At 44.4% G+C, this 23,649-nt stretch overlaps 1 protein-coding gene across 1 annotated transcript in view; it reads left to right on the top strand.

Annotated features, from left to right (window-relative positions):
- LOC311225843 (uncharacterized protein) overlaps nt 1-23,649 on the top strand; it is a 407,506-nt gene that overhangs the window by 308,946 nt on the left and 74,911 nt on the right. The window contains 2 exon segments of the mRNA XM_084311236.1: nt 14,247-14,382; nt 19,378-19,565. Of these exon segments, the coding sequence (XP_084167362.1) occupies nt 14,247-14,382; nt 19,378-19,565 (324 nt within the window).

Genomic DNA, 23,649 nt, shown 5'->3' with positions numbered 1-23,649 from the left:
AGTCCTCAACACTATAGAACACATTCAACACAGTGGAACTAGTCCTCATCACTATAGAACACATTCAACACAGTGGAACTAGTCCTCAACACTATAGAACACATTCAACACAGTGGAACTACTGCTCATCACTATAGAACACATTCAACACAGTGGAACTAGTCCTCATCACTAGAACACATTCAACACAGTGGAACTAGTCCTCAACACTATAGAACACATTCAACACAGTGGAACTAGTCCTCATCACTATAGAACACATTCAACACAGTGGAACTAGTCCTCATCACTAGAACACATTCAACACAGTGGAACTAGTCCTCATCACTATAGAACACATTCAACAGAGTGGAACTAGTCCTCATCACTATAGAACACATTCAACACAGTGGAACTAGTCCTCATCACTAGAACACATTCAACAGAGTGGAACTAGTCCTCATCACTATAGAACACATTCAACACAGTGGAACTAGTCCTCAACACTAGAACACATTCAACACAGTGGAACTAGTCCTCATCACTAGAACACATTCAACACAGTGGAACTAGTCCTCAACACTATAGAACACATTCAACACAGTGGAACTAGTCCTCAACACTATAGAACACATTCAACACAGTGGAACTAGTCCTCAACACTATAGAACACATTCAACACAGTGGAACTAGTCCTCAACACTATAGAACACATTCAACACAGTGGAACTAGTCCTCAACACTATAGAACACATTCAACACAGTGGAACTAGTCCTCATCACTATAGAACACATTCAACACAGTGGAACTAGTCCTCATCACTAGAACACATTCAACACAGTGGAACTAGTCCTCAACACTATAGAACACATTCAACACAGTGGAACTAGTCCTCATCACTATAGAACACATTCAACACAGTGGAACTAGTCCTCAACACTATAGAACACATTCAACACAGTGGAACTAGTCCTCATCACTAGAACACATTCAACACAGTGGAACTAGTCCTCATCACTATAGAACACATTCAACAGAGTGGAACTAGTCCTCAACACTATAGAACACATTCAACAGAGTGGAACTAGTCCTCAACACTAGAACACATTCAACACAGTGGAACTAGTCCTCATCACTAGAACACATTCAACACAGTGGAACTAGTCCTCATCACTATAGAACACATTCAACACAGTGGAACTAGTCCTCAACACTATAGAACACATTCAACACAGTGGAACTAGTCTTCATCACTATAGAACACATTCAACACAGTGGAACTAGTCCTCATCACTAGAACACATTCAACACAGTGGAACTAGTCTTCATCACTATAGAACACATTCAACACAGTGGAACTAGTCTTCATCACTATAGAACACATTCAACACAGTGGAACTAGTCCTCATCACTATAGAACACATTCAACACAGTGGAACTAGTCCTCAACACTATAGAACACATTCAACACAGTGGAACTAGTCCTCATCACTAGAACACATTCAACACAGTGGAACTAGTCCTCATCACTATAGAACACATTCAACACAGTGGAACTAGTCCTCAACACTATAGAACACATTCAACACAGTGGAACTAGTCCTCAACACTATAGAACACATTCAACACAGTGGAACTAGTCCTCAACACTATAGAACACATTCAACACAGTGGAACTAGTCCTCAATGCTATAGAACACATTCAACACAGTGGAACTAGTCCTCATCACTATAGAACACATTCAACACAGTGGAACTAGTCCTCAACACTATAGAACACATTCAACACAGTGGACCTAGTCCTCAATGCTATAGAACACATTCAACACAGTGGAACTAGTCCTCATCACTATAGAACACATTCAACACAGTGGAACTAGTCCTCATCACTATAGAACACATTCAACACAGTGGAACTAGTCCTCAACACTAGAACACATTCAACACAGTGGAACTAGTCCTCATCACTATAGAACACATTCAACACAGTGGAACTAGTCCTCAACACTATAGAACACATTCAACACAGTGGAACTAGTCCTCAACACTATAGAACACATTCAACACAGTGGAACTAGTCCTCATCACTATAGAACACATTCAACACAGTGGAACTAGTCCTCAACACTATAGAACACATTCAACACAGTGGAACTAGTCCTCAACACTATAGAACACATTCAACACAGTGGAACTAGTCCTCATCACTATAGAACACATTCAACACAGTGGAACTAGTCCTCATCACTATAGAACACATTCAACACAGTGGAACTAGTCCTCATCACTAGAACACATTCAACACAGTGGAACTAGTCCTCAACACTATAGAACACATTCAACACAGTGGAACTAGTCCTCATCACTATAGAACACATTCAACACAGTGGAACTAGTCCTCATCACTATAGAACACATTCAACACAGTGGAACTAGTCCTCAACACTATAGAACACATTCAACACAGTGGAACTAGTCCTCAACACTATAGAACACATTCAACACAGTGGAACTAGTCCTCAACACTATAGAACACATTCAACACAGTGGAACTAGTCCTCATCACTATAGAACACATTCAACACAGTGGAACTAGTCCTCATCACTATAGAACACATTCAACACAGTGGAACTAGTCCTCAACACTATAGAACACATTCAACACAGTGGAACTAGTCCTCAACACTATAGAACACATTCAACACAGTGGAACTAGTCCTCATCACTATAGAACACATTCAACACAGTGGAACTAGTCCTCAACACTATAGAACACATTCAACACAGTGGAACTAGTCCTCATCACTATAGAACACATTCAACACAGTGGAACTACTGCTCAACACTAGAACACATTCAACACAGTGGAACTACTCCTCAACACTAGAACACATTCAACACAGTGGAACTAGTCCTCATCACTATAGAACACATTCAACACAGTGGAACTAGTCCTCATCACTATAGAACACATTCAACACAGTGGAACTAGTCCTCATCACTATAGAACACATTCAACACAGTGGAACTAGTCCTCATCACTATAGAACACATTCAACACAGTGGAACTACTGCTCATCACTATAGAACACATTCAACACAGTGGAACTAGTCCTCAACACTATAGAACACATTCAACACAGTGGAACTAGTCCTCAACACTATAGAACACATTCAACACAGTGGAACTAGTCCTCAACACTATAGAACACATTCAACACAGTGGAACTAGTCCTCAACACTAGAACACATTCAACACAGTGGAACTACTGCTCAACACTATAGAACACATTCAACACAGTGGAACTAGTCCTCATCACTATAGAACACATTCAACACAGTGGAACTACTGCTCAACACTATAGAACACATTCAACACAGTGGAACTACTGCTCATCACTATAGAACACATTCAACACAGTGGAACTAGTCCTCATCACTATAGAACACATTCAACACAGTGGAACTACTGCTCAACACTATAGAACACATTCAACACAGTGGAACTACTGCTCATCACTATAGAACACATTCAACACAGTGGAACTACTGCTCAACACTATAGAACACATTCAACACAGTGGAACTAGTCCTCATCACTATAGAACACATTCAACACAGTGGAACTACTGCTCAACACTATAGAACACATTCAACACAGTGGAACTACTGCTCATCACTATAGAACACATTCAACACAGTGGAACTAGTCCTCATCACTATAGAACACATTCAACACAGTGGAACTACTGCTCAACACTAGAACACATTCAACACAGTGGAACTACTGCTCAACACTAGAACACATTCAACACAGTGGAACTAGTCCTCATCACTATAGAACACATTCAACACAGTGGAACTAGTCCTCATCACTATAGAACACATTCAACACAGTGGAACTAGTCCTCATCACTATAGAACACATTCAACACAGTGGAACTAGTCCTCATCACTATAGAACACATTCAACACAGTGGAACTACTGCTCATCACTATAGAACACATTCAACACAGTGGAACTAGTCCTCAACACTATAGAACACATTCAACACAGTGGAACTAGTCCTCAACACTATAGAACACATTCAACACAGTGGAACTAGTCCTCAACACTATAGAACACATTCAACACAGTGGAACTAGTCCTCAACACTAGAACACATTCAACACAGTGGAACTACTGCTCAACACTATAGAACACATTCAACACAGTGGAACTAGTCCTCAACACTATAGAACACATTCAACACAGTGGAACTAGTCCTCAACACTATAGAACACATTCAACACAGTGGAACTAGTCCTCAACACTATAGAACACATTCAACACAGTGGAACTAGTCCTCAACACTAGAACACATTCAACACAGTGGAACTACTGCTCAACACTATAGAACACATTCAACACAGTGGAACTAGTCCTCATCACTATAGAACACATTCAACACAGTGGAACTAGTCCTCAACACTATAGAACACATTCAACACAGTGGAACTAGTCCTCAACACTATAGAACACATTCAACACAGTGGAACTAGTCCTCATCACTATAGAACACATTCAACACAGTGGAACTAGTCCTCAACACTAGAACACATTCAACACAGTGGAACTAGTCCTCAACACTATAGAACACATTCAACACAGTGGAACTAGTCCTCAACACTATAGAACACATTCAACACAGTGGAACTAGTCCTCAACACTATAGAACACATTCAACACAGTGGAACTAGTCCTCAACACTATAGAACACATTCAACACAGTGGAACTAGTCCTCAACACTATAGAACACATTCAACACAGTGGAACTAGTCCTCATCACTATAGAACACATTCAACACAGTGGAACTAGTCCTCATCACTATAGAACACATTCAACACAGTGGAACTAGTCCTCATCACTATAGAACACATTCAACACAGTGGAACTACTGCTCATCACTATAGAACACATTCAACACAGTGGAACTAGTCCTCATCACTATAGAACACATTCAACACAGTGGAACTAGTCCTCAACACTAGAACACATTCAACACAGTGGAACTAGTCCTCAACACTATAGAACACATTCAACACAGTGGAACTAGTCCTCAACACTATAGAACACATTCAACACAGTGGAACTAGTCCTCAACACTATAGAACACATTCAACACAGTGGAACTAGTCCTCATCACTATAGAACACATTCAACACAGTGGAACTAGTCCTCAACACTATAGAACACATTCAACACAGTGGAACTAGTCCTCATCACTAGAACACATTCAACACAGTGGAACTAGTCCTCATCACTATAGAACACATTCAACACAGTGGAACTAGTCCTCAACACTATAGAACACATTCAACACAGTGGAACTAGTCCTCATCACTAGAACACATTCAACACAGTGGAACTAGTCCTCAACACTATAGAACACATTCAACACAGTGGAACTACTGCTCAACACTATAGAACACATTCAACACAGTGGAACTAGTCCTGAACACTATAGAACACATTCAACACAGTGGAACTAGTCCTCAACACTATAGAACACATTCAACACAGTGGAACTAGTCCTCATCACTATAGAACACATTCAACACAGTGGAACTAGTCCTCAACACTATAGAACACATTCAACACAGTGGAACTAGTCCTCAACACTATAGAACACATTCAACACAGTGGAACTAGTCCTCAACACTATAGAACACATTCAACACAGTGGAACTAGTCCTCAACACTATAGAACACATTCAACACAGTGGAACTAGTCCTCATCACTATAGAACACATTCAACACAGTGGAACTAGTCCTCAACACTATAGAACACATTCAACACAGTGGAACTAGTCCTCAACACTATAGAACACATTCAACACAGTGGAACTAGTCCTCAACACTATAGAACACATTCAACACAGTGGAACTACTCCTCATCACTAGAACACATTCAACACAGTGGAACTAGTCCTCATCACTAGAACACATTCAACACAGTGGAACTAGTCCTCAACACTATAGAACACATTCAACACAGTGGAACTAGTCCTCAACACTATAGAACACATTCAACACAGTGGAACTACTCAACACTAGAACACATTCAACACAGTGGAACTAGTCCTCATCACTAGAACACATTCAACACAGTGGAACTAGTCCTCATCACTATAGAACACATTCAACACAGTGGAACTAGTCCTCATCACTAGAACACATTCAACACAGTGGAACTACTCCTCATCACTAGAACACATTCAACACAGTGGAACTAGTCCTCATCACTAGAACACATTCAACACAGTGGAACTACTCCTCAACACTAGAACACATTCAACACAGTGGAACTACTCAACACTAGAACACATTCAACACAGTGGAACTACTCCTCATCACTAGAACACATTCAACACAGTGAAACTAGTCCTCATCACTATAGAACACATTCAACACAGTGGAACTACTCCTCATCACTAGAACACATTCAACACAGTGGAACTACTTTTCATCACTAGAACACATTCAACACAGTGGAACTAGTCCTCATCACTAGAACACATTCAACACAGTGGAACTACTCCTCATCACTAGAACACATTCAACACAGTGGAACTACTCCTCATCACTAGAACACATTCAACACAGTGGAACAACTTTTCATCACTAGAACACATTCAACACAGTGGAATTTAGGGAATGTTTACATCTCCCAGAAAATGTGTACATTCTGCACCCCCCCCCCCCCCCCCACACACACACATTTACCATGACATTGTACACAGTGAGTTACTGTTGGAATGTGGAGGAGTGAATACGCAATCAAACAGGGAGACAAGAGATAGGAGCAGGCATTTAAACAGAGAGGGAGGAGAGGAGTGAACGTTTTAATCAGCCGGACCCCTCCCCTCCCTCCTCTCGTCCTACGACATTCTCTCCTTCTTGTTTTCACATCTAAGTGATTCATCCTCTCTTAAATCCCCCCCCCCCCCCCCCCCCCCTACCCCACTGATATGACCAATGTGCCTTGGAGGCGCTGAACATCTGTTGGCTGTCTGTGTCAACATGAGTGCAGCGGCGTCCGGCTGTGATTAAGTTTGTCTTATGGCCTATGTGTCTGGATGTCTCCTCTCAGGCATCCAGTTGATTAGCATATAGAGAGAGAGAGGGAGAGAGAGGGAGAGAGAGGGAGGGAGGGAGAGAGCGAGAGAGACATGGAGAGGGAGAGAGAAGTAAGAGATATGGGGGGGGGATTGAGACATACAGAAAGGCGAGTCTGACAGTGAATTCTTATTAAGAGGAAGACAAAACAGACATGGAAGAAAGAGAGAGAGAGAGAGAGAGAGAAAGAGAGAGAGAGAGAGAGAGAGAGAGAGAGAGAGAGAGAGAGAGAGAGATGGACCCTAAGGCGTTAGGAAACAGAGTGACATGGCTGAGAGAAAGAAAGAGTGACCCCTAGATGTTAAGACACAGAGTGACAGGGTTGAGAGAGAGAAGAGTGACCCCTAGATGTTAGGAAACAGAGTGACAGGGTTGATATATATATATAGAGAGAGAGAGAGAGAGAGAGAGAGAGAGAGAGAGAGAGAGAGAGAGAGAGAGAGAGAGAGAGAGAGAGAGAGAGAGAGAGAGAGAAGAGCTCTGTCATCATAAACAGCTGTGTCCTCTGAAGTGGTGCACACGCCATGTTGAGCCTAGAGTTCACCAGAATGTCAACATTCTGAAACCTATGACCTCTGGTACTGCCAATGGTCTGTTTGTTAATGGTAGGCACTAAGTTGCCCCCTACCTTGCAGGAAGAACAGAGTGCAGCGCATCTGGTTTGAAAGCCTGGTGAGACAGAAGCAGAGAGACATAAGAGACCCAGAGAGAGAGAGAGAGAGATGGTAGAGGGAGGGAGGGAGGGAGAGAGAAAGAAGGAGGGGGTGACAAATGAAGATGAGTGTGATGTGGAAGACTGGACAAATGAGAGCGAGGGAAGTTGTGTAGAGAAGTTGTGTAGAGACGTTGTGTAGAGAAGTTGTGTAGAGACATTGTGTAGAGACATTGTGTAGAGACGTTGTGTAGAGATGTTGTGTAGAGACATTGTGTAGAGAAGTTGTGTAGAGACGTTGTGTAGAGAAGTTGTGTAGAGACATTGTGTAGAGACATTGTGTAGAGATGTTGTGTAGAGATGTTGTGTAGAGACATTGTGTAGAGAAGTTGTGTAGAGACATTGTGTAGAGAAGTTGTGTAGAGACATTGTGTAGAGACATTGTGTAGAGATGTTGTGTAGAGACATTGTGTAGAGACATTGTGTAGAGACGTTGTGTAGAGACATTGTGTAGAGAAGTTGTGTAGAGACGTTGTGTAGAGACATTGTGTAGAGACGTTGTGTAGAGACATTGTGTAGAGACATTGTGTAGAGACGTTGTGTAGAGACATTGTGTAGAGACGTTGTGTAGAGACATTGTGTAGAGAAGTTGTGTAGAGAAGTTGTGTAGAGACATTGTGTAGAGACGTTGTGTAGAGACGTTGTGTAGAGACATTGTGTAGAGATGTTATGTAGAGAAGTTGTGTAGAGAAGTTGTGTAGAGACATTGTGTAGAGACATTGTGTAGAGACATTGTGTAGAGACGTTGTGTAGAGAAGTTGTGTAGAGACGTTGTGTAGAGAAGTTGTGTAGAGACATTGTGTAGAGACATTGTGTAGAGACGTTGTGTAGAGACATTGTGTAGAGACATTGTGTAGAGACGTTGTGTAGAGACATTGTGTAGAGAAGTTGTGTAGAGACATTGTGTAGAGACATTGTGTAGAGACGTTGTGTAGAGACATTGTGTAGAGACATTGTGTAGAGACATTGTGTAGAGACATTGTGTAGAGATGTTATGTAGAGAAGTTATGTAGAGACATTGTGTAGAGACATTGTGTAGAGACATTGTGTAGAGACGTTGTGTAGAGACGTTGTGTAGAGAGGGGAACAATGTGAGAAAAAGAGACCTGGGAAAGCTGGACACAGGGTCCCTAAAGAGAGAGAGAGAGAGAGAGAGAGAGAGAAGGTGGTCAGCAGACATCCTCTCCTCTTATCTCCTCTCCCCTCACCTCCTCTCCCCTGCCCTCATCTCCTCTCCCTTCACCTCCTCTCCCCTGCCCTCATCTCCTCTCCCTTCACCTCCTCTCCTCTCCCCTGCCCTCATCTCCTCTCCCTTCACCTCCTCTCCTCTCCCCTGCCCTCATCTCCTCTTCTCCTCTCCTCACTCTGTCTGCCAGTGTTCTAGAAGGAGAAATAGAGAGAGAGAATGGAGGAAGAGAGAAAAAGAGAGGGAAGAGAGTGTGTGTCACTCCGGCTTGTAACAAACATTCTATCCCATCCCCGTAGTGTGTCTGTAAACCTAGTATAGTAGCCTTTATGATTCTCAACTTTTTTTTGTGTCAAAGACTCCCATTTTGTGAATCGCTGGTTGAAGGACCCCATTTTCATTCAGTCTCAGGGACCCCCCCATCTGAGAAGATCTTTGTGGTCAAATTCCATAACTATAGTTGAGTTTAGGAGAGAACAATGGACCGTCTCTCATTGGGCTGACCCATTCTTTCTGGGGACACCGTCACAGGCCCTCGTGGGGCCCTGGACCACCATACTGAGAACCGTCAGCCTATCCCCCCCCTGGAGTTAGTGGAGGGGGTGGGCAGCATAGTGTGATGTGAGCCCATAGCTGATCAGTCTGATGTTTTATTGCATAAAAATTCATAACTTTGTACAACATTAGTGGAGGAGGTCTCGAATGATCCATTAGAGGGGGTTGGGCTGCATCTCTGCTCAAAATCTGTGGGCGGAAACCTTGAAATGCACTATGTGGAGTCAAGCTTATAACTGACCTGATGCTGCTGCCAAACCCACTCAGGTGATGACATGTTTTCACTGATGTATTTAAATGTTCAATTTCTGTTTTTAAATGGTCTTTTTTAAAGATTTTTCTTTTGACTAAAACACATGATTTATTTATGTTTAGCTTTTATTCGTTTTTCAGCCCAGAGCGGAGCCTAATAGATTTGTTGGTCAGAAGCCAAGGCTCTATGCTCCTCTGCCTGACCCAGTGACCCAGACTCAGGCTACATGCTCCTCTGCCTGACCCAGTGACCCAGACCCAGGCTCCATGCTCCTTTGCCTGACCCAGACCCAGGCTCCATGCTCCTCTGCCTGACCCAGACCCAGGCTCCATGCTCCTCTGCCTGACCCAGTGACCCAGACCCAGGCTCCATGCTCCTTTGCCTGACCCAGTGACCCAGACTCAGGCTCCATGCTCCTCTGCCTGACCCAGTGACCCAGACCCAGGCTCCATGCTCCTCTGCCTGACCCAGGCTCCATGCTCCTCTGCCTGACCCAGTGACCCAGACCCAGGCTCCATGCTCCTCTGCCTGACCCAGACCCAGGCTCCATGCTCCTCTGCCTGACCCAGTGACCCAGACTCAGGCTCCATGCTCTTCTGCCTGACCCAGTGACCCAGACTCAGGCTCCATGCTCCTCTGCCTGACCCAGTGACCCAGGCTCCATGCTCCTCTGCCTGACCCAGTGACCCAGACTCAGGCTCCATGCTCCTCTGCCTGACCCAGTGGACCCAGGCTCCATGCTCCTCTGCCTGACCCAGACCCAGGCTCCATGCTCCTCTGCCTGACCCAGTGACCCAGACCCAGGCTCCATGCTCCTTTGCCTGACCCAGACCCAGGCTCCATGCTCCTTTGCCTGACCCAGACCCAGGCTCCATGCTCCTCTGCCTGACCCAGACCCAGGCTCAGGCTCCGGCTTCATGCTCTTCTATATCTATCACTCTGTTCCCTCTGACCTGCCTCTAAGAGCAGCATCTCAGATGGAACATACGGCCACATAGCACTGCTTACTGTATGTGTATTATATTTGTTTGATTGCATCATTGTACTTAAAGATTAACCATAGAAACTGGTAGCAAAATAAACAACTGCTATCCATTTGATTCAGTCTTCTTCTCCCTGGCTGGATCCTCATGATTTCGGTGCCCGTTTTGGTGCCACACACGGGTCATATCAACTGTGTTGGAACCAGTGCCACTTGGTTTGCGATATCCAACCCCTATTCACTGTTCATGCTCCCATTGACTTCCACTAGAATGCTGGACATGAATGCTAACAAACACTAAGGGCGGAATCCACAAAGGTTTTGCGCAGCTTTTTCCGAAGCAAAGCCAGTGCATATCGCTCTCAAATGAGTGAAACGAGGTTGCTCATGCGTAACGTCGGCATTGCGTCCGTGCAATTGGCGTATATTTAAATGAGGTAACATGGGCGGAACATGTCCCCTTTCTATGTAAATTAGCCTCTAAACAGGTGATCATAATAATAATAATATAAATAATCTTTATTGTCATTGTTGGTCCAACGAAATTGAGTTTAGAGCATCACCACATACAAACATACTGAATATAGCATGTACAAAATAATAATATCAATAATATAATATCAATGTCCCAAGTGCGATAGTGCTAGTGCAAATCAATAGTACAGTGACAGTCCAGTTGAGCTAATGGATGGATGGATGGGGACAACAGTAAGATTTTGGTGGGACAAAGTGGGACAGATAGATAATGTAAATTCTTTAATTAGAATAACTGGTCTTCACCGAATAGATCAAAGTTAAATACAGATTAAAATACAGAATTAGATCTCTCTCCACATTCGAAGGAACGGCATGTGTTGTTTGCCGTTCTTGGTTTTAACTGCAGGTTTCTTTTTACTGCTTTCCATCTTGATTTCTAGTTTATTTTCTTTTTTTGGACAGCACGCTACATTTTGACACACACATTTCTGCCAAGAGCGCTGTCAGGGGTGCAGAGTGCAGACTGCTCGCGGGCCACACATATTGGGCGTGTCTGCGCTGGTATCTCATTGCGCAATGTGCTTTCGTGGATAGCTCCCAGACGCAGAGCAGGCTCCGCGGATGCAATTTGCTTGGCGCAATCCATTCTCTGTGGATTCCGCCCTAAGAGTTATTTTTTGTGAGTTTAAAAAAATATATATTAGAATACACAAATGCAAAAAACAATAATATTCACTTTTAAAAAAAAGTAAAAATAAAATAATAATAAAGACTACGTAATTAGAGAGAAAAAAAGGTAAAAACCCACTGAGAACCCTCCCATGAGGTCCAAGCCACCACCACCATCTTCACCTTAATCTACTCCTCAAAAAAAGTTCGGAAACGTTATTTCGGTCGATTATTCCTCCCCTTTAATAATACCAATTGGTATTGTATTTTATATCTTTGGAAAGGCTGATTAGTCACCTTTACAACGAGGTACAACTTGTAAGGATTATGCATTTGTGGAATGAACAACACAGCTAACCGTGTGGGTAGCGGCCCAAAGACATTTGCCAAAATCCCCTGCAATATTCTTCTGTTGGTATTCACTCTAGTTTTGAGCTTCAAGTGCTGGAAGGTGTATGCCAATCACAGGTGTGTGTGACTGGCACCTGATTGGAACCTAATTGACAGCTCATGGGTCCTGCAACTTTGTTGAGTTTGTGTGTGCTCCAAGCATAAACATGCCACATTTGTCCATGCAATAGGGCAACTGGAAGCTGGTGTTCCGGTATGCAAAGTGGCAGCATTATTTGGTGTCAGCCCTGGTACCATTTCCAAACTTAGGACCCGTGAGAGTTCCGTGAGACTTGAAGTCAAACTGGTGATGTCTGCGGAAGCTGGATGGCAGGATCAAAGTATGGAGACGGTGTGGAGAACGCTATGCAGATTGCTGCACAGATCGCGTGACACCTTTCAATGGGGGCAGTGTCATGGTGTGGGGCGGTATCTCTCTCACAGGCAAAACAGAACTTGTCATCATTGAAGGCAATCTCAATGCAGTGAGATATCGGAATGCGATTCTGGAGCCAGTGACGATCCCATATCTCTGGAATCTGGGACCTAACTCCATCCTCCAGGATGACAACGCTCGCCCCCACAGAGCCAGGATCATCACAGAGTACCTCCAGAATTTGGGAGTGGAGAGGATGGAATGGCCTACCGTGAGTCCAGACCGCAACCCAATTGAACACTTGTGGGATCAGCTTGGGCGTGCTGTACGTGCCAGAGTGACCAACGCAACCATGTTGGCTGACTTGCGAAAAATCCTGGTTGAGGAATGGGATGCCATCCCACAGCAGTGTGTGACCAGGCTGGTGACCAGCATGAGGTGCCAAGCTGTTGTGGCTGTGTATGGATCTTCCACACGCTACTGAGGTCCCTGACAGTGTAAAATGAATAAAGTGTAAAAATGGCCAATATGTGTTGTGTTTTCCTTATTACTGTGGGATAGTGCAATCATCCAATCCACCAAGCAACTCAAAACAATACAAACAGAAGAATATTGCAGGGGATTTTGGCAAATTATTTTGGGCCGCTACCCACACGGTTAGCTGTGTTGCTCATTCCACGAATGCACAATCCTTACAAGTTGTACCTCGTTGTAAAGGTGACTAATCAGCCTTTCCAAAGATATAAAATACAATACCAATTGGTATTATTAAAGGGGAGGAATAATCGACTGAAATAACGTTTCAAAACTTTTTTTGAGGAGTGCATAATGGATTCCAACTCCACTGCCAGACCACACTGCAACTGTTGCCTCCTTCGCTCCAAGCACACCAACTGTCGAAAGCTCTAAATACACAATGTCCAAATACATCAAAGTCCACTCTCTGAGAGGAAGCGAATGAGAGGGTTTCCAGCGCATAGCTACCAGCTTCTTTGCTGCTGTTTAAATGGAGTGAGCCCTTCCTTCCTCTCCTCCATCTCCCTCTCTCTTTCTCTCCCTCTCCTCCATCTACCTCTCTCTTTCTCTCCCTCTCCTCCATCTACCTCTCTCTTTCTCTCCCTCTCCTCCATCTACCTCTCTCTTTCTCTCCCTCTCCTCCATCTACCTCTCTCTTTCTCTCCCTCTCCTCCATCTACCTCTCTTTCTCTCCCTCTCCTCCATCTACCTCTCTCTTTCTCTCCCTCTCCTCCATCTCCCTCCCTCTTCCTCTCCCTCTACTCCTTTGTGTTCAGTGATCAGCTGAAGCAGGGATGTTTCTCACAGGTAGACGCCACCGTCCTCTCATGGACAGAGACATGGACAGAGCTTGACTGAACTGGACTGAAGTGTGAATTAACATTTGTCTTTCTTTATCTCTCTCTCTCTCTCTCTCTCTCTCTCTCTCTCTCTCTCTCTCTCTCTCTCTCTCTCTCTCTCTCTCTCTCTCTCTCTCTCTCTCTCTCAGAGCCAGGCTATGCGTATAGTGCGGACGGTGGGCCAGGCGTTTGAGGTGTGTCATAAGCTCAGCCTGCAGCACACCCAGCAGAACGCTGACGGCCAGGAGGACTGTGACAAGACCTGCAACGACTCCTCTGTCACAGGTACACACACACACACACACACACACACACACACACACACACACACACACACACACACACACACACACACACACACACACACGCACACACACACACACACACAGAGAGAGAGAGCCTGCTGTCACTCAAGTTTGTTGAGGAGCAACATCCTGACAGCTGTATGGATAATTTCTTTGGAAAAACCATAAAAACAATGTTATTTCCATTTGACCAATTATAGTAACAAAAATGTCAAAACTCCTGAACTTTAAAGCACCTCATACTTTACATCTACGTCCACGCCCCCATGTCTTCCAAAGTCATCACACGCCATGCAAATACCCTCCACAAACACCACAGCGCTCTCTCTATAGGCCCTGCACACCCCTGCGCCAGGCGTGTGTAGTGCCCAGAGCTGGTCGTATGAAAGGCGGAGGCAGGGAGGGAATGTCACGGATGAGTCAAGCTATAGAGAGAGAGCACAACGGCGGAACACTGGTGGGATGAGTTTTTTTCCACTGCCTCTCATCCGATTTGTGTGGCGCTGGATGTTGTGTATTTGAGCGTGCCGGTCTGTGCGCGTTTTTTGTGCAAAAAGTGAAGAAAAGTTCATTCAATTTACTCTTGAGAGAGAGAGAGAGGGAGAGTTGGCAGCCAAGAGACGGATAGATATTAGCGTGTGTATGGATCCCCTCCTTTGAATCCCAATTCCAGCCATTGGAGCATCCTCTGTGTTAGGGCACACTATCTTTCTCCGACCATCATACCTACATGTTCTTGCTGTAGCTCCAACGTGTAGTAAATTTTTTTACCAGCAGTAGGTAGACCGAGCTGTGGCCTTTGGTGCTAATGGCGCTAACGGTGCTAATGCCGCTAACGGTGCTAATGCCGCTAACGGTGCTAATGCCGCTAACGGTGCTAATGGCGCTAACGGTGCTAATGCCGCTAACGGTGCTAATGCCGCTAACGGTGCTAATGCCGCTAACGGTGCTAATGCCGCTAACGGTGCTAATGCCGCTAACGGTGCTAATGCCGCTAACGGTGCTAATGCCACTGCCTTCGGCCAAGCATTGGCGCTACTTTGACATTGTGTATAAAGTTTGCTTTACACACACAGATACATATACACGCACGCACACACACTCTCTCTCTCTCTCTCTCTCTCTCTCTCTCTCTCTCTCTCTCTCTCTCTCTCTCTCACACACACCTCTTTGTCATGGTCTTTTAAGCTACACAGGAGCCATCATGCGCAGCCAATGAGCTTAACTGGAGAGCTAATTATCACAGCAATAAAAGGAGAATGGGGAGACGAGGAGGAGGAGGAGGAGGAGGAGGAGGAGGGGAGCTGGATGAGGAACAGAGGGCAGGGCAGTGTTGGGCGGTGGTAGATGGAGAGAGGCAGGAGAAGGGAGTGAACTGCTGGGTCAGTGGGAAGAGGATGACGACAGAGCCGGTGGCACAGAAAGAGGAGAGGAGATGATTCATTCATTCAATCTTTATTTAATCTTAAAGGATCATTGAGAGAAATACAAAACACAATAAATACAAAAAAAAATAAAACAATATAGAAACAGAAAGTCAATCAATTAAACATGTAGAATTATTAAAAACAACTGCAGGGCGGCCGGGTAGTGCAGTGGACTAAGCGTCTGTCTACCACCACAGAGACAGTGGGATTGAATCCGGCTGTGGTGCTTCCGGGTTGGCCGACCGTCCATACTAACACAATTGGCAGTGTTAGAGGGTGGGAAACCCGGCGTGGGTGGGTCCTGGTCGTGGTAAACAGCGACTCCTACAGTTCGCTCGGGGCGCTTGCACAGCAAGGGAAGGATCTGGGAGAGGTAGTGTGACCCTTCCACATGTTACACTCTCCCAGTGAGAGTCCGCGCTGCCAGGTGAAAAGAAGCGGTGGGCTGGCTACACATGTGTCGGAGGAAGCATGTGATAGTCTCCGCCCTCCCAGACCGACGGTAGGGGGTAGAGTGCGCAACGACCAGAAAGGGGATTGGGAATTGGCATAACGACTAACATTGGGATGGGAGAAAAATGGAAAAAGAACAGGGAAAAAGATAATAAAAAAAACTGCAGACTGTGGTGAACTGCTATTAAAGATTTCAGCTGACCAATAGATACTAATGAATTGAGTTTTAAAGTGCATTGCAAAACATTCCATGTTTCTGGGGCACAGAAGCTAAAAGCAGATTTTCCTAATTCAGTGCAATCTCGAGCAACCTTAACCCTTTCACTGCCACACTACAAAGGGTTAACACTTTCACTACCACACTACAGGTGGTTAACCCTTTCACTACCACACTACAAAAGGTTAACCTTTCACTACCAAACTACATAAGGTTAACCCTTTCACTACCACACTACAAAGGGTTAACACTTTCACTACCACACTACAAAGGGTTAACCTTTCACTACCACACTACAAAGGGTTAACGCGTTCACGACCATACTACAGACAGTTAACCCTTTCACTACCACACTACAAAAGGTTAACCTTTCACTACCACACTAAGGTTAACCTTTCACTACCACACTGCAGAAGGTTAACCATTTCACTGTAGTGTGGTAGTGAAAGGGTTAAAGCTATAGGAATCTGAGAGAAAACCTTTAAATGTGTAATGGATGGATGAATCCTGGCCTACTTCATAAAAAACGAATGGGACACCGACTTTATGTGCACATAAAATGTTTGCATGAGCCATTCCGTCCAAACGAGGTTTAAATACTTATGTAAGCACCACTAATATAAACTTAATTTGGTTGAGAGCTCATTTGAACATTTTTATGGCTCTATAAAATCAGTGCCTCGTTCATTGTCTTTTTTACTTCCATGTGATGTCACAAATTCTAGGGTTTCCGCAGCTAAGTGGCGCAGTGGGCAAGGCGCTCGCCACTAATGCAGGAGATGCCGGAGGGGACACGTGATGCAAGGCTTCGTCCACATTGCAGCCGGCTTGTGGGAGGCATGGCCTAACAGCGTTCGAGACAGGGGAGGGTAGAATTGGACAATACGAAATTGGGGATGGGAGAAAAACAGAAAATGGGGAGAAAAAGTAGATACAAAAAAATTCTAGGGTTTCCTCTCTCTCTGATTTCAAATTTTAGGAAGACGGTATACTCTGGAATTCATCATGTGAATTTCTTAAAATGGGTGGCAAATGCATCCATTCATTCAATGCCCATCCATCAATCCATTCATTCATTCATTCATTAATCTTCCTTTAGATGTAATTATACAGCACAAGTACAGTACAATGAAATGTAGTGCAAATGTAACAGTAAAGTGCAACAGTAATATTCAATGTACAGGTGATTAAACTGGATATCAAATATATAAATTAATATAAGTAAGTAGTAAAGTAAGTAAAATAAGTAAGTCGTACTGGCCAGCAGCGTAACTAGTAAGACTAGGTAAGGGATATGTACTTACTGTATATAGATATAGTATCTAGAGTTACTGTATGTAAAAATTATTATATGCAGGTATGTACACGTATGTCATTCATCCATTCATAAATATTTTTTTTCAACATTCATTAATTCATTCCTGAATCAGTTTGAGAAACGCAAAACATTTTAAACCACAGTTACTGTTTTTATTAGCCAGTTTTTGGTATTACTGCTGGTATGTGATGGGGTTCCAGTCCAGCCAAGTGGACCTGCCAATGGAGACACACTGTTCTATCACACAGGGAAGCGTTTCTTCTGTCAGATATAACAGGGGCCACGCAGGGAAGTGTTTATTCTGTCAGATATAACAGGGGCCACGCAGGGAAGCGTTTCTTCTCTGTCAGATATAACGGGCCACGCAGGGAAGTGTTTATTCTGTCAGATATAACAGGGGCCACGCAGGGAAGCGTTTCTTCTCTGTCAGATATAACAGGGGCCACGCAGGGAAGCGTTTCTTCTCTGTCAGATATAACAGGGGCCACGCAGGGAAGCGTCTCTTCTGTCAGATATAACAGGGGCCACGCAGGGAAGTGTTTATTCTGTCAGATATAACAGGGGCCACGCAGGGAAGCGTTTCTTCTCTGTCAGATATAACAGGGGCCACGCAGGGAAGCGTCTCTTCTGTCAGATATAACAGGGGCCACGCAGGGAAGCGTTTCTTCTGTCAGATATAACAGGGGCCGCGCAGGGAAGCGTTTCTTCTCTGTCAGATATAACAGGGGCCACGCAGGGAAGCGTTTCTTCTCTGTCAGATATAACAGGGGCCACGCAGGGAAGCGTCTCTTCTGTCAGATATAACAGGGGCCACGCAGGGAAGCGTTTATTCTGTCAGATATAACAGGGGCCACGCAGGGAAGCGTTTATTCTGTCAGATATAACGGGCCACGCAGGGAAGCGTTTATTCTGTCAGATATAACAGGGGCCATGCAGGGAAGCGTTTCTTCTACACACACACGCACATAGTACACACACATATTGTGTACACGCACACACACACAGTACACACACACACACACACGCACACACACACACACACACACACACACACACACACACACACACACACACACACACACACACACACACACACACACACACACACACACACACACTCATACACACACACCAGAAAGGTCTTACGTGCATGTATGTATGTATGTATGTATGTATGTATGTATGTATGTATGTATGTATGTATGTATGTATGTATGTATGTATGTATGTATGTATGTATGTATGTATGTATGTATGTATGTATGTATGTATGTATGTATGTATGTATGTATGTATGTATGTATGTATGAATGTATGTATGTATGTACAGTATGTATGTATGTGTGTGTGTGTGTGTGTGTATGTGTGTGTGTGTGTGTGTGTGTGTGTGTGTGCGTGCATTTGCACACAAGATTGCACACGTGCCCTTTGTCTCACTAATGTGTGTGTGTGTGTGTGTGTGTGTCCATACATCTGTGCCCATGCTCATGTGTAAATGTGCGTGGTCTGCAGGCGTGCGTGCTCATCCATCTGTGTGTGTGTGTGTCTTCCACGGCTCAGTGCGGGAGCTCACCGGAGAGGAGGAGGAGAAGACCACGCCAGTCGCCGAGGAGACGGACATCGACGCGGAAGAGACGGCCCTGCCGCCAGTAGCCGACAGCACGGTGGAGGAGTTCACCCACAACCGCGGTGTCACTGATCTGGACGCCACCACTAAGACCGCCGACCACACCCACGCAGACAAGGAGGTACAACCAACACTGTGTGTGGTGCAGACCATTTCACAGCTAGGCTACATTTATTGACATTCTTATTTTATTTCTTTACATTTGGTAGCCTAGGTCAGGGGTTCCCAAACTTTTCAGGCCGGGGCCCAGAAAATAAGGCGTCAGAGAGCCGCGGCCCAATGCACATCGTCTGGCTTTTTTTTTTTTTTTTTTTGTCAGTCGACCGATTTTTTAAGCCAAATATCACTTCAATCCTATTAAGTTAGTTCAAGTTAGTTATTCATTTATATGTGCTATTTATGAGAGGGCTAACTTGTTGCAAAATAATAATGATAATAATAATAGCCTCATTAAAATACTATTGTTGCTTCGGTTGTTTTCAGTGTTTTATGTGCATAATCTGTTATTTAGTTTGAAATGTTCGTTGAAATAAGTAGATTTTTCGTTTTTGTTTATTTATTAAGTTAATATAAAACCATATAGTCACATTTTAGAATACAATAGAATAGAATTTTAGAATACAACTAGAAACACTGTCCTGGCCTGCTTCTAAGTTCAGTGGCCTGACAAAAAAAATAAAAATAAAAAAATAAAAAATAAAAAAATAAAAAATAAAAAAAATGTTTTTTTTTTATTTATTTTTGTTTTTTTTAATTTTTTTTAAATCATCTCGCGGCCCATCCGTGGCTGCTCGCGGCCCACTTTTGGGTCGCGACCCCGACTTTGGGAACCACTGGCCTAGGTCATGTACACAAGCTTGTGAGGGGGGTGGCTGGTCTAATAGAAGCACCTCCAGGTGGCTGGTATCTCTAATAGAGGGGCATCCAGGTGTCTGGTCTCTCTAATAGAAAGGCCTCTAGATGTCTGGTCTCTCTAAGACAGGGGTCTCAAACTCGCGGCCCACGGGCCAATTGCGGCCCGCTGGATGATATTTTGCGGCCCCCTACTTGACATCAAAGTTTAGTGTTAGTGTGGCCCGCGCGCAACTTGTTGCCGAATCGTTGTGCGAGTTAGATGTTTTTTTTTTTTTTTTTATTTTTTATCTTTTTCCCCCTCATTTTTCCTCCGATTTTCTCCCATCCCAATGTTAGTCGTTATGCCAATTCCCAATCCCCTTCCTGGTCGCTGCGCACTTACCCCCCACAGTCGGTCTGGGAGAGTGGAGGCTACCACGTGCTTCCTCCGACACACGTCCAGCCAATCAACCGCTTCTTTTCACCTGGCAGCGCGGATTCTCACTGAGAGGGCGTAGCATGTGGAAGGATCACACTATCCCACTTAGATCCTATCCGCGCTTAGCAGGCGCCCCGACCGAACTGTAGGAGTCGCTGTTTACAACGACCCGGACCCACCCCGCCAGCTTCTCCCACTCTCTAATACTGCCAATTGTATTAGTGTGAACGGCCAGCCAAGCTGACGACAACCCCGGAGCTGTGAGCTGGATTCGAACAGGCGAATCCAGCCACTCCGGGGTTGGTGACGAACGCAATCTCCGTTACGCCACCTGACCACCCCGCGAGTTGGATGTTTTATTTATTTGATCACTTGTAGGCTACCATAGCGCAGGCTCATGACAGCAACGTTACGTTAGTGACTTGGTTGAAACGTGATTCCGGAGTGATACCAAGTGGAAGGAAAATATATCCAGTGCGTATGGCATGCATTCTCGCGTTTCTCCCCCCCACCCACAGTCTGCGAATCAGAGCAGAGTAGGGTGGGTTTTCACAGAATGAGTGTTGTCTCTTTCAGCGGGTCCGAGTCAGAGCGAGAGTTGACAGCGCATCTACAGGTAGTCTAATCTGCAGGTACTGTAGCTAGTAACCTCGTTCCCAGTTTTACAGTATCTCCGTGAGATAAATGTAACTAGTAGCCTAGTTTCGCCAGCAGGCAGTTAGTAGAAAAATATGGCATGCTCATGCTGAATGGACTGAAAAATATGCGTGCATCCTCCCAGCACCAAACCAATGTGCCTAATATGAACTGTAGCTCTTGTGAAGAGTGGCAATTTGAAACGCCACTACGAAACAAAACACAGTTATTTTGATGCAGCCTTTCCTCAAAATCCAGTGCTAAGAACCACACAAATAAATGGAATGAAATCATCATATCAAGCTGCAAGCAGAATTATTGTTAAAGCTATGTCACAACGAGAAAAAGCAACCCAAGTCCTCACTCAGTGGCATGGGTGTTGGCTAAACACAAGAAGCCATTCTCTGATGCATACATAATAAAATAATGTATGACTGAAGTGATGTAGACCATGTTTGAAGGCAAACAAAAGCAAATCCCCCTCAGATAGCACAGCAACCAGAATAACTGAAATACTGGCTGATGATTTGATTAAACAGCTTTGTGATAGAATAAAATAAATGCACAGTCCATTTCCATAGCTGTGGATGAGTCTACTGACACCACTGAGAATGCTCAGTTGCTGGTGTTTGTGAGGTTTTAGTGAGTTTGTGAGAAGATTGGATCAGTTGTACTTTTTTTTGGAATACTTGAAACCCTTTTTTTGTTGAATATTTGATGCGGCCCAGCCTCACCCAGACTCTACCTCCAGCGGCCCCCAGGTAAATTGAGTTTGAGACCCCTGCCCTGCTCTAAGAGAAGGGCATCCAGGTGTCTGGTCTCTCTAATAGAAGGGCATCCAGGTGTCTGGTGGTCTCTCTAATAGAAGGGCATCCAGGTGTCTGGTCTCTCTAAGAGAAGGGTGTGTGTGTGTGTATGTGTGTGTGTGTGTGTGTGTGTGTGTGTGTGTGTGTGTGTGTCCATTCTGTTCTCACAGTCCATTCTGTTTAAACCATCAGGATTCACAACAACACCTAGAATCCATTGCATACATAACAAATGGTGTAATGCATACAAACACCTGTACATACTGTAGCTTGTCATGACCGTATTGTGGACATTGTGTCTGATGCGGTACGGAACATTTCACCATCTAGTGCAGCAATGAACAAACATGCTAGAGTGCTACCAGAGTGGTTTGGTCTTACCAACAATGTCTTTGCTAACATACCAAATACACCGGATGTTGTTTTTGTTGACACCAGCCACAGGGAGGTGCTGGTTATAGAAGTAGGTTGTGCCTTTGATCTGTTGAAACTTTGGTCTTGTTTACATCAGGGTCCCCCATTTTCAATTAATTGTAACATATATGACATATATGACATACAGATAGACAGTACTGCTACATCTATACATTTATGACATACCAGATTTGCAAATACAGTACTGTTTGTGATACGAAAAGAGTCCAGAAAAAAAGTATATACATTTGACGTAGAAACTGTACATTGGAGGAGGTTGGGTAGGTGGGGGGGGGGGGGGGGGGGGGGGGGGGGTGTACATGGACCAGGCCTTCCGGGACAAGTATATCAAATACCAACCACTGCTCAATGTGATGGCCGACCTTGTACAGGTGTAGATACAGTGTACTTGTATTCGGAAGTCTTGGCCATGTATACAAATGCACCATGACTGGTCTGAGACTTCCTGCAATGTCTAAAAGAAGAAGCCAAACAAATTGCCAAATACTGCTCTGTCTCGGCTATTATTGGCAGCTTAGCCACGTGGAGAAGGAGGTGCTATGTGTACCCTTAAGTGTTCAATGCTGCGTGGCCCCGATACATTTGATTCCCTGTTTATGTAATATAATTTGTGGAACCAAATAGAGTATTCAAGTGTGTGTGTGTGTGTGTGTGTGTGTGTGTGTGTGTGTGTGTGTGTGTGTGTGTGTGTGTGTGTGTGTGTGTGTGTGTGTGCTCGTGTGCGTGTGTGTGTGTGCGTGCGTGCATGCGTGTGTGTGTGTGCTCGTATGACCAGTAAAGAAGCTTCCTCATCCTGCCAGAGATTTGTATTGATACAGCTCATCACAACTCAATACCACCACCCTGTTTGTACCTAGATAAATGGTGTTGGGACTATCTCTATGCTCATGTGTCTCGGGTGTATTGCTCTGTGTCAGATGGCAAGGCAGGGTAGCAGCACTCTGTGTCGTTACTAGATTGCCATCCCGGGGTTGGATTGCTTTTTTTTTTTGTTGACACGAACGAGGAGAGATAATTGCGCGGCGTCACCAGAAATTGGATGCGGGTCGATATTG

This window comes from Notolepis coatsorum (assembly GCF_963971535.1).
Source record: "Notolepis coatsorum genome assembly, chromosome: 3".
Taxonomy (NCBI): Eukaryota; Metazoa; Chordata; class Actinopteri; order Aulopiformes; family Paralepididae; genus Notolepis; species Notolepis coatsorum.
The sequence above is the reverse complement of the archived record's forward strand: the minus strand, read 5'-3'. Positions and strand labels throughout refer to the sequence as shown.